The 15,416-nt window shown below is 30.9% G+C and overlaps 1 protein-coding gene across 2 annotated transcripts in view; it reads right to left on the bottom strand.

The window, feature by feature from the left end:
* Positions 1-15,416, bottom strand: part of LOC142333771 (calmodulin-like) — a 402,268-nt gene that overhangs the window by 348,199 nt on the left and 38,653 nt on the right. For both annotated transcript variants that reach the window (XM_075381282.1, XM_075381280.1), the window contains exon 2: positions 8,533-8,605. In XM_075381282.1, coding sequence (XP_075237397.1) covers positions 8,533-8,571 — 39 coding nt within the window. In that variant the 5' untranslated portion in view covers positions 8,572-8,605. The remainder of the gene's footprint in view (positions 1-8,532; positions 8,606-15,416) is intronic.

The raw sequence follows: 15,416 nt of genomic DNA, 5'->3' as shown, positions 1-15,416 counted from the left end.
CAGTATACCCTCTACATCCTACATCCCTAACAATTTGTTTTACATATTCCAAACGTGGCCTGCATACACAATTTTTCCCTTCTACCTGTCCTTCCAATATTAAAGCGACTATTCCAGGATGCCTTAGTATGTGGCCTATAAGTCTGTCTCTTCTTTTAACTATATTTTTCCAAACGCTTCTTTCTTCATCTATTTGCCGCAATACCTCTTCATTTGTCACTTTATCCACCCATCTGATTTTTAACATTCTCCTATAGCACCGCATTTGAAAAGCTTCTGATCTTTTCTTCTCAGATACTCCGATCGTCCAAGTTTCACTTCCATATAAAGCGACGCTCTAAACATATACTTTCAAAAATTTTTTCCTGAAATTTAAATTAATTTTTGAAGTAAAAAAATTATATTTCTGACTGAAGGCTCGTTTCGCTTGTGCTATTCGGCGTTTTATATCGCTCCTTCTTTAGTAATTCTACTTCCAAAATAACAAAATTCTTCTACCTCCATAATCTTTTCTCCTCGTATTATCACATTCAGTGGTCCATCTTTGTTATTTCTAATACATTTCATTACTTTTGTTTTGTACTTGTTTATTTTCATGCGATAGTTCTTGCGTAGGACTTCATCTATGCCATTCATTGGGAATGGCACGATTCGTAACGGTACATTAACAAAATGAATAACATCCAGCCCCGCGGTTCATTAGATGGAAGAAAAACGTTGTCTAACAAAATTCGAGATATTTTTAAAAATTATTCTTTATTATAAATCTAATTGAACTTAAATAAAATGGTTTCACGTTTATTTATTTATTTTTTCTCCCATTTTCATTTCACTGTTAGATTAGATCATGTTTAGAACTGTAAAAGTAGTTTGTTGACTTCGTCACCTATTACCGACGATGTTTTAATGAACTCTATGATAATTTCTTAGAATTAATTTTAAAATTAAATTATCAAGTTTTTGTACGCTATCTAGTACTATCAAGTACTGCTATCTAACGGTGCGATTCGTAAAGATACATTTAAAAATTAATAAAATGACATATTTGAGTCCCACGTTTCATCAGAGGGAATAAAAAAACGTTGTCTTACAAAATTCAAGGTATTTTTTTGAAAGTATTCTTTATTACTAATCTAATTCAATTGAAATGTAATGTTTTAACGCTTATTTTTCCCCCCATTTTTTACTGATAAATTACGTCATTTTTAGAACTGTAGTTCGTTCACTTCGTCGCTTTTTGCCGACAAAGTTCTAATGAACACTTTTATTACACGTAAAAGATATATCATAATAAATAAATGTATGTATATGGATGCACATACATACATACATAAGTATACACAATAAAGAAAAGTCATTAAATAAAACCTACAAAAGCTATATTCCATAGGAAATACTAAGGTAATATTAAAATTGAAGATTAACCATCATCTTTTATTAGTTTTTGCGGTTGCACGCGTATGTGTGTTTTCGTAAAAAAAAAAAGTAATAAGGCATTTCTTTTGATAGAATTAGTGACAAAAAGGAATGATTATAATAATAATAATAATAATGATAATCGTAACAGTAGAAGACGTCGAAGAATAGAAAGGATGTTGTATAGAAAGATTGGGAGAGACAGAAATGCAAAAGACGATGCAGCCGTTACAATACGGCACACGGCAGTTGCCAGGGATCTAACATGCCTGCTGCTTCGGTTAAACGTTTCCATAGTAACGAAGGATCGTATCGAGTAGAAGGGGTAAAAAAAAGGGAGGGGGAATACAAGGATTGGAAGATGAAGAGAAAAGTGGTTACTAGAAGAAGTTTGGGTTTGGACGAAGTACGACGTATGGGAACGATATAGTGATGGTAAGGCAAGTAAGGGTTGAGTAACGAGGTGGAGGTGACGGTTGACTGGGTGGTAGTAGAACTGGCTGTGAAGAGAGAGTAGCAGTGATAGAACGGGAAAGCCTGGACGAGAATTTTTTCTTCTTATATATATCTCTCTTTGTCACCCTTTTATTTCGTTCATCCTTTTTATCTTCTTCTTTATCATAATTTTTTTCTTTCTTTAACCCACCGATTGGTTCACTTCATATTTTTTTTGTATTATATATTTATTTGTGTGCATGTGTGAGTACTCACGCGTCCGTTGTGAACAGAATAGAAAAGATACATTTGTATTTCTTGTGCACTATTAAAAGTTTTATTGTGATAAGATTTATGTCAACTGATATATATTGAAAATATTCGATTAATATTACAGACTTGTCCTCAACAAATATATATATAATATATATATATATATATATATATATAGAGTGTCCCATATAAAACGCAACCCTACCTCACCTTATATTGGTAGGTATTGAAATAATAAAAAGGCATGTGTAAATTTAAATGTAATTTTTATTATTACCATCCAGGATGCCTTAGGCCTATAAGTCTGTCTCTTCTTTTAACTATATTTTTCCAAATGCTTCTTTCTTCATCTATTTAGAGTAAAATGCTTCTTTCTTCACCTTACATTTAGAGTAAATGTTGGAAGTGGCCGCCATCTTCTTGAATACAAGCTTCAATTCTTTTTACAGCGTTTCTTGCAACTTTTTTCAAAGTTTGTGGCTGGATATTTAATACAGCTTGTTCAATATTGACTTTCAATCGTTCAAGTGTTCAAGTGTTTGTTGCTGTAGACTTTTTCTTTGAGGTTACCCCGTAGAAAAATATCCGCCGCGGTCAAATCTGGAGATCTTGGTGGCCAGAAGCCTCGACCGATAACACGATTACCAAAGAATTCCTCGACGAAATCAGAAGTTTAACCTGCGTAGTGCGATGTCGCACCGTCATGTTGTAGCCGGCAGTGTTTGTCTTCCTCTTCCAAGAGCGCGATGAACCGAAATAAAATATCCTGATATCGTTCTGCAGTAATGGTGTAATCGAAAAAAATAGGACCGATTATTTTCTTCCGCGATATCGCGCACCACACGCCCGACTTCTGCGGGTGTAATGGTTTTTCGTGATAAACGTAGGGATTTTGAGTAGAATTTGAGTTTCAGTTCCTCAGGGTAAATTAAGGATTTCTGAAATTCTGGGAAGGTCAATTAAGAAACAAATTTAATTGTTTCTTATGGTTTTTGAGCTGAGAAATTGAAAAAAATAAGTCCCAGAACTGTTTTTTTCTGAGTTTCTAAGATATCCCATGTAAAACGCCAAAAATAGGGTCAAAATACATATTTTTTTTACATTTGACATACAATAACGTTGTTAAATTGGGAATAAATTATACATTTTTTAAACATAAATTGTAAAGAATTTAATTATAAGAAGATTGATGTAAATAATCTCAACAAAAAAGAAATAAAATTTTAAACATATCGACTTTATTAACAACAAAACCGACGAAAACTTAGAAGAAAATATTACCAAAAAAGAAAACAGATGTGTCTAGTAGGTACAATAATTTTAGACCTTCGGAAAACAAGTTGGTAACACTGATTTTTTCATCACAATTTCTTTAAATAATATTCATTGTTGTCAGTTAGTTGTGGTAATGTGTTAAATAACATTTCGCTGATCAATCATGTTTGCAGTATTACGTCGAATTATTATCGTAAAAATTTCAGAAAACTGTTAAGAAGTGTAATTTTGTATTCATTTTACAGTGCACATGAAATACTACTTTTAAGCAGCATTTTATCATTATCATAAAAAAAATAGTAAGTATTCTTTCTTCCTCCAGTTATTTTCTACTGTACATAACGACAAAGTTTTTTCAATCTGTAAAAAATTAATCTGTTTTGTTGTTAATAAAAGTCGACTTGTTTAAAATTTTATTTGTTTTCTGTGGACATTATTTACATAAATCTTCTTATAATTAAATTCTCTACAATTTATGTTTAAAAAATGCATGATTCATTGCCAATTTAACAACGTTATTGTACGGCAAACATAAAAAAATGTGTTTTTTGACCCTATTTTTTGGCGTTTTATACGGGATATCTTAGAAACTAAGAGAGATACAGTTCTGTGGCCTATTTTTTCGATTTCCCAGCTCAAAAACCATAAGAAATAATTGAATTGCCCTTTAATTGATTTTCCCAGAATTTCAGAAAGCCTTAATTTACCCGGAGGAACTGAAACTCGGGCGAAATCTTTCACCCTGTATAACTCGCTAACGAAGCGTTTTCGGATTTATGTTTATATGAATTTTTTCTTATTTTTAGCCTCTAGAATGAGTTATCAAAATATTGCCCTATTCTCCTGAATCACTCTGTATATATATATATATATATACACACAGAGTGATTATATATCAGAGTGATATATATATATATATATTTTTTTTTTTTTTTTTCTCTTTCTTGTGAACACGATAACTGCCGTAATTTTGCGCCAATCACTTTGAAATTGTTCCTTAAAAATAACTCACCCAAAAATCTCAGTCGAGTTCGTTAACGTCCAAAATCGGAATGTGGGGTGGAAATGGTTTTTTTTTCTAAAACACAAAATATCGCTATAACTTTCTTATTAAATAAAATATCGAATTCGTTTAATTTTCCTACTATTGTTTTTGATAAGGGCCTAAAACCTATGTAAGTAAATTTTTTTGATATCACCAAACATTTGTCCAGGGGTTGTAAAGATGGGGTGTCGAAGACAAAAAAGAATCATACCTCCCTTAATAGGCACAGTATCGAATCGGTTTAAAGTGATCGTTAGTCCTCTAAACATTACTTAAAATTTTTGTTTGAAACAACTTTATTTATGACCAATCCTTACGGCAAGGGGTGACCAAAATATTGCTGGAATTGTAAGACATACTTGCCATTTGTTAAACATATGAAACTATTTTACATGCAACCATTGTCGTATTGAGTAAATGTGAAGTTTTTCTTAACTTTAAGGTGGAAATCTTTTTTATTCCCTACTTAGCACAAGTGAAATCTACCTTCACCTTCCGGCATGCCGAAAGGGATTTTTTAATTGGAAATTGTAATGAAATTTAAATGTTGAAAATGTATATAAGTGATTCATCGCTTATAAATGTAAGCATTTTTTAGATCAGATTTCATAAGAACCCATTGAATTAAACCATTTTTGGATCCAAAGAATTAAAGTCTGGCTTAATTTATTCGAATGTGCAGAAATCAAAGCGAAATCATTCGCCAGCCTGCACTCCTAACGAAGCGTATCTGAATTTATGTTTATATGAATTTTCTTCTTTATTTTCACCAGTAGAATGTTTGTTACGTACTTCGTGAATCACTCTGTATAATATTTACTTAATACGATAATTTGTTTTATATTTATCCCCAAATAAAAACAAAAAATGAGTAAAACAGCTTTAATCCCGACCTTGAAATAAATCGTAGAAAAAATAAGGGAAAATTAATAAAATAAAGGGAAATTTTTATTTCCCTTCCAGATTATATTTCAACACTGCCTATTCAATTGAAAATAATAACCTCAAATTATATCTATCCATTTTCCATTATTAACTTATTTTTAGTTGTTTTTAAAGATTAATTTTAAATAAGTGCTCCTTTGTTTAACTACATTAAAGAAGACAGGAGAACAAGGAACGTTTTCTCAATTCAGAAGGGATAAAACTAGCAGACATTTTTTGTTGAATAAAGTAGTTTGAATGGAAGCAAAATCTTAAAATAAATTACATATCTTTAAAAGAAAAGCGGATTTTTTTTTCTACAATAAACAATGGAAAGGTAAAAATTTCATTTCAAATAATAATAATATTATCGAAGTGGTTAAACACATAATTTAAAATAATCGATGAAACTGAAAGTAAATTGAATAATAGCCGTAACATGACACTTTTAATTGTTTACAATTCCTTAAATTTTTTAAAAATCTGTTTCCGCTGGATTACACGTATATTGATAAATATCCAAAACGGAAAATCGTTTGAAAATTTTCCAGAGCTTTTAAAACGTTATAAAAATGAAGGAAATTTTTCACACGACTGCCCAAAAATGAGTATTAATATATTTAGGGTGTTTGTGTGTTTTTACCGCCGTAGAAACTCAGCGGCTGAACCGATTTAGATGTATGACCCCCCACATTGGAATCCTTACGTTACTAGGAGTGTCATAGGTTATATAAATATGTATATATACTTGTAGTGGTAGAGATTTGCCGGTAGAATAATAAACTTTAATGAATTGAATTGATGAACTGTGAACTGTGAGCCTCTATCACTGTGTTTGAACTGAATGATTCGAATCAGTGGAATAAATAATATTATATAAATAATAAAATTAAATTTACGTTAAATAAAATGAAATACTATTAAATTTAAATTATTTTTGTTTTTAAAATTATATTGGGCTGGAAATAATACCAATGCGTGTGTCCTGCGTGTGAGGCACCTTTTACTTATGTAAAGGAGTCATTTATTAATGTGATCTGTATATTTTGATTTATGTTAATGACATTAATAAAATTACATGTGTTTTTGAAATATTTTTTGCCCAAAAAGAAAGTAATGTATTTAGGGTATATTATGTAGGTTTTTTTCACCGTAGCAGCTCAACGGCTGAACCGATTTAGATGTATAACCCCGTCTTGGAATCCTTACGTAACTAGAAGTCTCATAGGCTATATAAATTTATATATATATATATATATATAAATTTACAACAAAATTATACTACATACGAAATTGTTACCCGCATGCTCTTTAATTATCCTATATTAGTAATTATCATATATTAAAGAGCAATTTTGGTCAGCAATGTTTTTTTCCTTTCGGCAATCGTCTTTTTTAATTTATAATAATTATCTCGTATTTCTAATACAGATAATAACCGCTGATAAGATTATCAACTTTGAATTTTAGAGTTAACGATTAAGTAAAGTTTGAAACATTTTTCATTTCATGGAAATAATTCAAAACTGACATCTTAGGAAATTTGAAAATATTCTTTATTATGAAAAGTCAAGATTTTTTTTAATCTATATCTAAAGGTAAAATTATTGAATAATAAAAACTCTTGCACTAAAAACAAATTAAGTCCAACTGATATGATTTTGCTTCATGATAACGCTTGATTTTAACAAAACCATACTTTGTCTTCAAAATCTTGATTTTGATTTACTGGATCGTATAATTTTGACCTAAATTCAAACGATCAGATCTGAAGACAAAAGAATAAATACCAAAAGATACGATTTTGCTTCATGGTAACGCTTGATCTTAACAAAACCATACTTTATCTTCAAGATCTTGGTTTTGATTTGCTGAATCATCCATCGTATAATTTTGACCTAAATTCAAACGATCAGATCTGAAGACAAAAGAATAAATACCAAAAGATACGATTTTGGTTCATGGTAACGCTTGATCTTAACAAAACCATACTTTATCTTCAAGATCTTGGTTTTGATTTGCTGAATCATCCATCGTATAATTTTGACCTAAATTCAAACGATCAGATCTGAAGGCAAAAGAATAAATACCAAAAGATACGATTTTGCTTCATGGTAACGCATGATCTTAACAAAACCATACTTTATCTTCAAGATCTTGGTTTTGATTTGCTGAATCATCCATCGTATAATTTTGACCTAAATTCAAACGATCAGATCTGAAGGCAAAAGAATAAATACCAAAAGATACGATTTTGCTTCATGGTAACGCTTGATCTTAACAAAACCATACTTTATCTTCAAGATCTTGGTTTTGATTTGCTGAATCATCCATCGTATAATTTTGACCTAAATTCAAACGATCAGATCTGAAGGCAAAAGAATAAATACCAAAAGATACGATTTTGCTTCATGGTAACGCTTGATCTTAACAAAACCATACTTTATCTTCAAGATCTTGGTTTTGATTTGCTGAATCATCCATCGTATAATTTTGACCTAAATTCAAACGATCAGATCTGAAGGCAAAAGAATAAATACCAAAAGATACGATTTTGCTTCATGGTAACGCATGATCTTAACAAAACCATTCTTTGTCTTCAGATCAAGTTTTATTCTGTTGAATCATCCATCGTACTATCTTGATCTAGATTCAAACAATTGGATCCAAACGATTGAGTCTTTTTTGACCCAATGAAAAAAGAGTTCTGAAGGAATAATTTTTGTCATGATAATGAAGAAGGTTAATGAAATCTGGTGCAAAATTTGCTACCAAATATAAAAGTCTTTTCAAGGAAAGAATTCAAAAATTTTATTAAATATAAATCCTTTGAAATAGGAAGGGATTAATTTGAAAAAAAAAGTTTTTTTTTTATTTAGCTTTTCTTTTTGATTATTTCTCGTATTTTCATAAATTATAATAAAAATTGTAGATCTGTTAAGATAAATAATTACAAACGGTGCCCATTTTACAATGATAGTAAAAATAGGAATAGTTTTTTATTCAAGTTGTCTATTTTTTTTTTATTTATCAGTAGTATGTAACAGTAAAATTTAAATTATATTATTTGAATATAAAAAATTTCTTAATTTCTATTATTTTATTATATATTTCTAAATTATAGAAAGAATTAACTAACTTAATAATATATATATATTACTTACTCTTCTCATAACACGGAGTGAAAATGATGACGTCTTCATCGTGGTGGTAATATTGAAAAACTACCCGGGAAAACTGTAAAAAACAATTTTTTAATTAAAATTATTTTAACGTTAATAATTAACATTAAAATATTTATTAAAACAATTTTTTATATTTCTTATAATTATAGTAGATTTGTTGTTTTATAATATTGAATTAAAGCCGAACTAAATTGCTATTAAATGACATGTATTACTTTTCAGTCTAGATGGCGCTATAGCTCTAGAAGGGAAAGTATTGTAATAGGTCCAATTTGAGCATATATGGTTTTCACCGGATCTTGATTTTTTTTCTAGATCGGGGAACCCCATTTATGGTCGCCGAAGTAGTGTCGGACTCGCTAACAGGTTTCGCAATATATTAAAAAAAGGCGTATGTATTCCTGCATACTACCAACTAAACCTCCACCCCTGGCGACATGCAACTCCTGGGAATAGCTGGTAAGTATTACTTCAGAAGGGGGATAAGCTCCCACACACACACACACACATTCAGACAACAAAGCAAATAGTAAGGCACATATTCACCCAAAAACAGATCCACACATAACTAAAAAACCATCAAAATATGATGTTTTGACACCTAACGAACCCAAAAATTAAAAAAACCGGATGGAAGTTTTCCGGATGTTAATGTTCATATGTGCGTGTGTATATTCGGTGTTGGCCTCAAAATCACCTTATATATCCAGAACTACTGAACCGATTTTGATAAAAATTGGTCAGACTGCTTCTATATATGGGGGCGTTATTGCCATTAAATTTTCAACTTGAAAGGTCAAGCGGATGAGACTGTAAAACAAGGTCAGTATCTCGAGATTTTGCCTAATTAAGAACCACCCCAAAAAATTCTGTTGTAGTCGTCTACTATGTCGTGACGTTACAGGTGAGCAGTAGAATTAAATAAAATCCACCGGGTTGGTCTAGTGGTGAACGCGTCTTCCCAAATCAGCTGATTTGGAAGTCGAGAGTTCCAGCGTTCAAGTCCTAGTAAAGCCAGTTACTTTTACACGGATTTGAATACTAGATCGTGGATACCGTTGTTCTTTCGTGGTTGGGTTTCAATTAACAACACATCTCAGGAATGGTCGAACTGAGAATGTACAAGACTACACTTCATTTACACTCATACATATCTGAAGTATTATCTAAACGGTAGTTACCGGAGGCTAAACAGGAAAAAGAAAAAGATAGTAGAATTAAATAAACTAATAGTATTTAAAGTGTAAAAAAAGTAACTCGTTTGGCTGAGTCTCAAACTCGATTGATCGGTTGATTCTGTAACCGGTGAGTTAAACCTCGTGACTACACCAGTCTCCCGACCGTACAAGCAAAATTTGTTTTATGTACGTTGAAATTAAGTCGTAATTAGTAAGTAGTAAGTCTTGAGTCGTTAGTTAGTTGAAATTTACTTAAGTCGAAATTATATTAGTTTAGTTATCACCGAACGTCGCCGCTTGTACCGCCACACCCGCACGAATTAAGTACGGTGCGCATATAATAATTAATATATTATGTATATAAATAATTCATAATATATCAATAAAAAATAATATGAAAAAATATTAGAAGTTATTAATGAAATAAAATTCTATGTACTTTTTTATTTTTTTTAAATGTGTAAATGTAATTTAATAGGCGTTCAAGGAAGTCTTGTGGTGCCCACATCAGATTTTAAATATTTCATTGAAATATTTAATTCTAGTTAAAATATTGATATTTTATATCTTCCTGTTCTGATATCTCTTCTATATACTTAAAATGGTTGGTGATATTTATCTCTCCATATTTACTTCCTATTATCTCTTTTCTGTAAACGATTTCGTCATGATTTCCTTCTTGGTAAAGGAGTACCATTTTTTGAGCTATTCCTGTTAACCCTTTTATTTGTAATACTGTGTCATTATTTATTCAGTTATAAAACCCAGATTGACAGTGATGGCTAGCCGTTTTATTTTGACTTTCGGTTTTTGGATCCAATTTTTGCATCCTTATAAATTTTATCTGTCATAAGGTTTTCAATATTTTTCCCAAAAATAATTTTAATAGAATCGATAATATTCTATTACCTTGTCTCGACCCTGTTGTGATTAGGAAATTTCCTTTATTTATTTTTTTAATTTATTTATTTACTTTTATCATAAATTCATAAAATAAGTATTTTATTTATATAGTTAAATATATTATAGTAAAAAAAAAAAAATATATATATATATATATATATATAATTAGACTATTTGCGTGTTTATTGTATTCTTCCTTCTTTTTTTGTCATAGAATTACCTTTTAAACTAATGAGAGTATTAATTTCGCATAAATTCTCATAACTACTGAACCGCATTGCGCAATCTTTTTATTATTATTATTATTATTGCTTAAAAAATTAAGTACCATAAGATATTGATGAGAAAAAATATTTTTATCAGTAAATATTTTAATAACTAATCGTTATGCCTGTCACATTTTGTGAGTGATTGTGTGTGTGTGTGTGTGTGTGTGTGTGTGTGTGTGTGTGTGTGTGTGTGTGTGTGTGTATGTTTTATAAAAGTTTTTATTAAACTAACAAACGCTTCGTTGCAGTTTTATTAGTTGAACTGAAATCGATACACTAATTTTTATTCACATTATTAAATAAGGTTTTATTTTTTAAATTCTTAGTTTATCATTCATAATATTTAAAATTTAAATATTCACATTTAATATTTATTTACTATTGACACAACTTATAAGTTTTTTATATCCCAGTACAATTTATTCTTCTCTATAATGTATTTGTTTGTAAATAATATTTTATAAAAATATTTTATATATTTAAAAGTTATTTTTCCTTTTTTTATATTTTGCTTCCATTTTATTATATTTTTCCTCATAAAAATAAGAAAAATATTATCTTATTTATATGTTAATCTCTTACTTTTTACTTCCTTGTACGAAGTAAAGGAAGTATTGTGATCGTGAAAAATTTCCGTTATCACATTTCAACGGAAATATCCATTTTCACCATTTCTGTACCCATTTTTACTAGTTTCGGCGTGACGTCTGTACGTATGTATCTCGCATAACTCAAAAATTATTAGCCGTAGGATGTTGAAATTTTGAATTTATAGGACTCATGTAATAACTAGTTGAGCACCTCCCTTTTTGATTGCAATCGACTAAACTAAAAGTGTCCAAAAAAAGCCCAAAATTCCCCAAAAAATTGGATTTTGGACTTTTTTTTTAACTGCATTAATATGTACTCATTGAGAACTCTTCAACAATATATCATATACGAGGTGCGGTAATAAAGTAATGAGACTGATGTGAAAAAAAAATGTTGCTTTTTTCCAGCGCTTCTGCCATTGATGGTAACATTTCTGGAACTCATCTTCTGTAATATCCTCCAAGACCCTCGTCACAGCTTTTTGGACATCTTGTGTTGTTTGAAAATGGTGTCCCTTGACCGCCATTTTGACTCTTGGAAATAGAAAAAAGTCGCACGGAGCGATATCTGGTGAATAACGTGGCTGTGGTAGTACTGAAATTTGTTTTGAGGTTAAAAATTGCTGTACTGACAGAGCAGTATGGGATGGCGCATTATCGTGATGCAGAATCCAATTATCAGCAATGTTAGCACGGACACGAAGAACTCGTTTACGAAGTCTTTCTAAAATTTCTTTGTAGAAATATCGGTTAACTGTTTGTCCAGGAGGCACTAACTCTTTATGAACAATTCCCTTGGAATCGAAGAAGCACACAAGCGTGCATTTCACTTTTGACTTTAACATGCGAGTTTTTTTTGGTCTGGGTGATCCCTTTCAGCACTATTGCGAACTTTGGCATATTGTCTCTGGATCGTATTGAAAAAACCAACCTTCATCACCGGTGATAACACGGCTCAACAAATCTGGATTGATTTCCGTTTGCTTTAACAGATCGGCTGCCTCATTTTTCCGTGTTTCTCGTTGTTGTGTGAGATTTTTGGGGACCATTTTTGCACAAATCTTTCTCGTACCAAGATCTTCAGTTAATATTAGACGAACCGTTTCTCGATCGATGTTGAGTTCTTCTGCGATCATTTTCACGGATAATCTTCGATCAGATCGTACGATTTCACGCACTCTGGTCAAGTTGACATCTGTCTGTGAGGTTGATGGTCGTCCACTGCGGTCTTCTAACCTCCTCTCCAAAAGCCTTCTGAAGCTTACCGTAAGTTGTCGTCGCGTTTTCACCCACTTTTAAGCAAAAAGAAATGGCATACCGTTGCGCAATATTTTGCGGTTTCATTTCTGTGACGAGAGACACAAACACGTGTTCACTTATTACAGCACAACTCACGACTTAGCAGTTGCATCAATGTGCCGCTTGGACTAGAAGTAGCTTACAGACCAAGGTCAAAGATGGTGTGCCTACGCAAGCTGTAGGGTTGCCACATCTTGCAAAGAAAAATCAGTCTCATTACTTTATTGTCGCACCTTGTATAGCACTTATACTCATTAGTTCCACAATTATAGCCAAAGGAAATTTTAATAAATGACATTTTTGGATCTTACAAGAAAAGACACATCGGTTCGAACAGATTTCATGTCCTTCTCTTTTTTTTAACTTTGTTTTAATTTAAATATATTGATTTATTAATAATTAATTAATAATTATTAACTCGTGATTGTAAAAGGAAAACTTTTTGGACAAGGGTAGCAATTTTAGGCCTCAGATTAATAGTAGAAGAAAGATTAAAGAAAAACAAACCAACATACTTGGCGTTTATAGACCTAGAAAAGGCATTCGATAACGTAGACTGGAATAAAATGTTCAGCATTTTAAAAAAATTAGGGTTCAAATACAGAGATAGAAGAACAATTGCTAACATTTACAGGAACCAAACAGCTACAGTAACAATTGAAGAACATAAGAAAGAAACCGTAATAAGAAAGGGAGTCCGACAAGGATGTTCCCTATCTCCGTTACTTTTTAATCTTTACATGGAACTAGCAGTTAATGATGTTAAAGAACAATTTAGATTCGGAGTAACAGTACAAGGTGAAAATATAAAGATGCTACGATTTGCTGATGATACAGTAATTCTAGCCGAGAGTAAAAAGGATTTAGAAGAAACAATGAACGGCATAGATGAAGTCCTACGCAAGAACTATCGCATGAAAATAAACAAGAACAAAACAAAAGTAATGAAATGTAGTAGAAATAACAAAGATGGACCACTGAATGTGAAAATAGGAGGAGAAAAGGTTATGGAGGTAGGATAATTTTGTTATTTGGGAAGTAGAATTACTAAAGATGGACGAAGCAGGAGCGATATAAAATGCCGAATAGCACAAGCAAAACGAGCCTTCAGTAAGAAATATAATTTGTTTACATCAAAAATTAATTTAAATATCAGGAAAAGATTTTTGAAAGTATATGTTTGGAGTGTTGCTTTATATGAAAGTGAAACTTGGACGATCGGAGTATCTGAGAAGAAAAGATTAGAAGCTTTTGAAATGCGGTGCTATAGGAGAATGTTAAAAATCAGATGGATGGATAAAGTGACAAATGAAGAGGTATTGCGGCAAATAGATGAAGTAAGAAGGAATTTGGAAAAATATAGTTAAAAGAAGAGACAGACTTATAGGCCACATACTAAGGCATCCTGGAATAGTCGCTTTAATATTGGAAGGACAGGTAGAATGAAAAAATTGTGTAGGCAGGCCACGTTTGGAATATGTAAAACAAATTGTTAGGGATGTAGGATGTAGAGGGTATACTGAAATGAAACGACTAGCACTAGATAGGGAATCTTGGAGAGCTGCATCAAACCAGTCAAATGACAGAAGACAAAAAAAAATATATATATAAAAAATATATTTTGTAACAACATATACAATGATGCATACGTGCCCGATCTTTAATAAATTGCAAAAAATTCTTATCTTTTAGTTCATTACTCCTTTGATATTGTCGGATAATATTCTCCCTAAGTCGAAGTTGACCATCGTTTTATTGTTTTTTGTTGCTGATTATTTAATCGCTCTTTGGTTTGATATAAAAACAATTCTTCTGAGTTTAATTTATGTATACGTTCTATAGTTTTCAAAATTTCTGTCTTTTTATATTCATCTTCCTTTTATTGTTCCCTTGTTCTTAACATTTTCTTCCCCTTCATATTCATCTTTTTGTCGTTTTTTGAGATTTATTTATTCATGTTATTTTTCTTTTTCCCGTATGATTCATTAAATAATACAATAATAGAAACTGAATATTTTATACCGTCGAAATTAATATCGTAACCAGTATACACGATTTCAGTTAACGGAAAGTTTTATTAGTATTATTAACTTTTATTCATACGACGCACTAGAAATCTGAAACTTTCGTTAATTAGCAACTCATGAAGATACGAATAATATTGATCTAGTAATACGAGTAATAAAGGGACTTTTACTCTAACCTAATATTTCATGTAAGATTGTTAAATTAATAATTGTATAAATATTTGATGTTAATAAAAACGAATATTTCAGCAATTGTGTAATTGTCCATTTTATTAAAGAATTGGAGAATTGTATCTCACTTTCAAATGAAGTGCAGAAAAAATGTGTATATGTAATTTACTAGACGTACAAGGAAGTCAATTGGGTGTCCACATCAGATTTTTTTATTATTTTTCTTTATACGAAACTGCTAACCTAGGACCACGGAAATATCATTTCTTTCTTGCTTATTTTCTCTTTTTCCATACATTTTCTCTTCTTAGGTACTTAAAAATGGACCATTTTAAGTATTTACTCCCTATTGTCTTTTTTGCGTGAACGATTTGATTTTCGTCATGATTTCTTTCTTGGTAAAAGATTACCATTTTTTGAACTATT

The sequence above is a fragment of the Lycorma delicatula genome, chromosome 13 (assembly GCF_047948215.1).
Source record: "Lycorma delicatula isolate Av1 chromosome 13, ASM4794821v1, whole genome shotgun sequence".
NCBI classification, from domain to species: Eukaryota; Metazoa; Arthropoda; class Insecta; order Hemiptera; family Fulgoridae; genus Lycorma; species Lycorma delicatula.
Note: the sequence above shows the minus strand (reverse complement) of the source record. Positions and strands in the feature narration are given on the sequence as shown.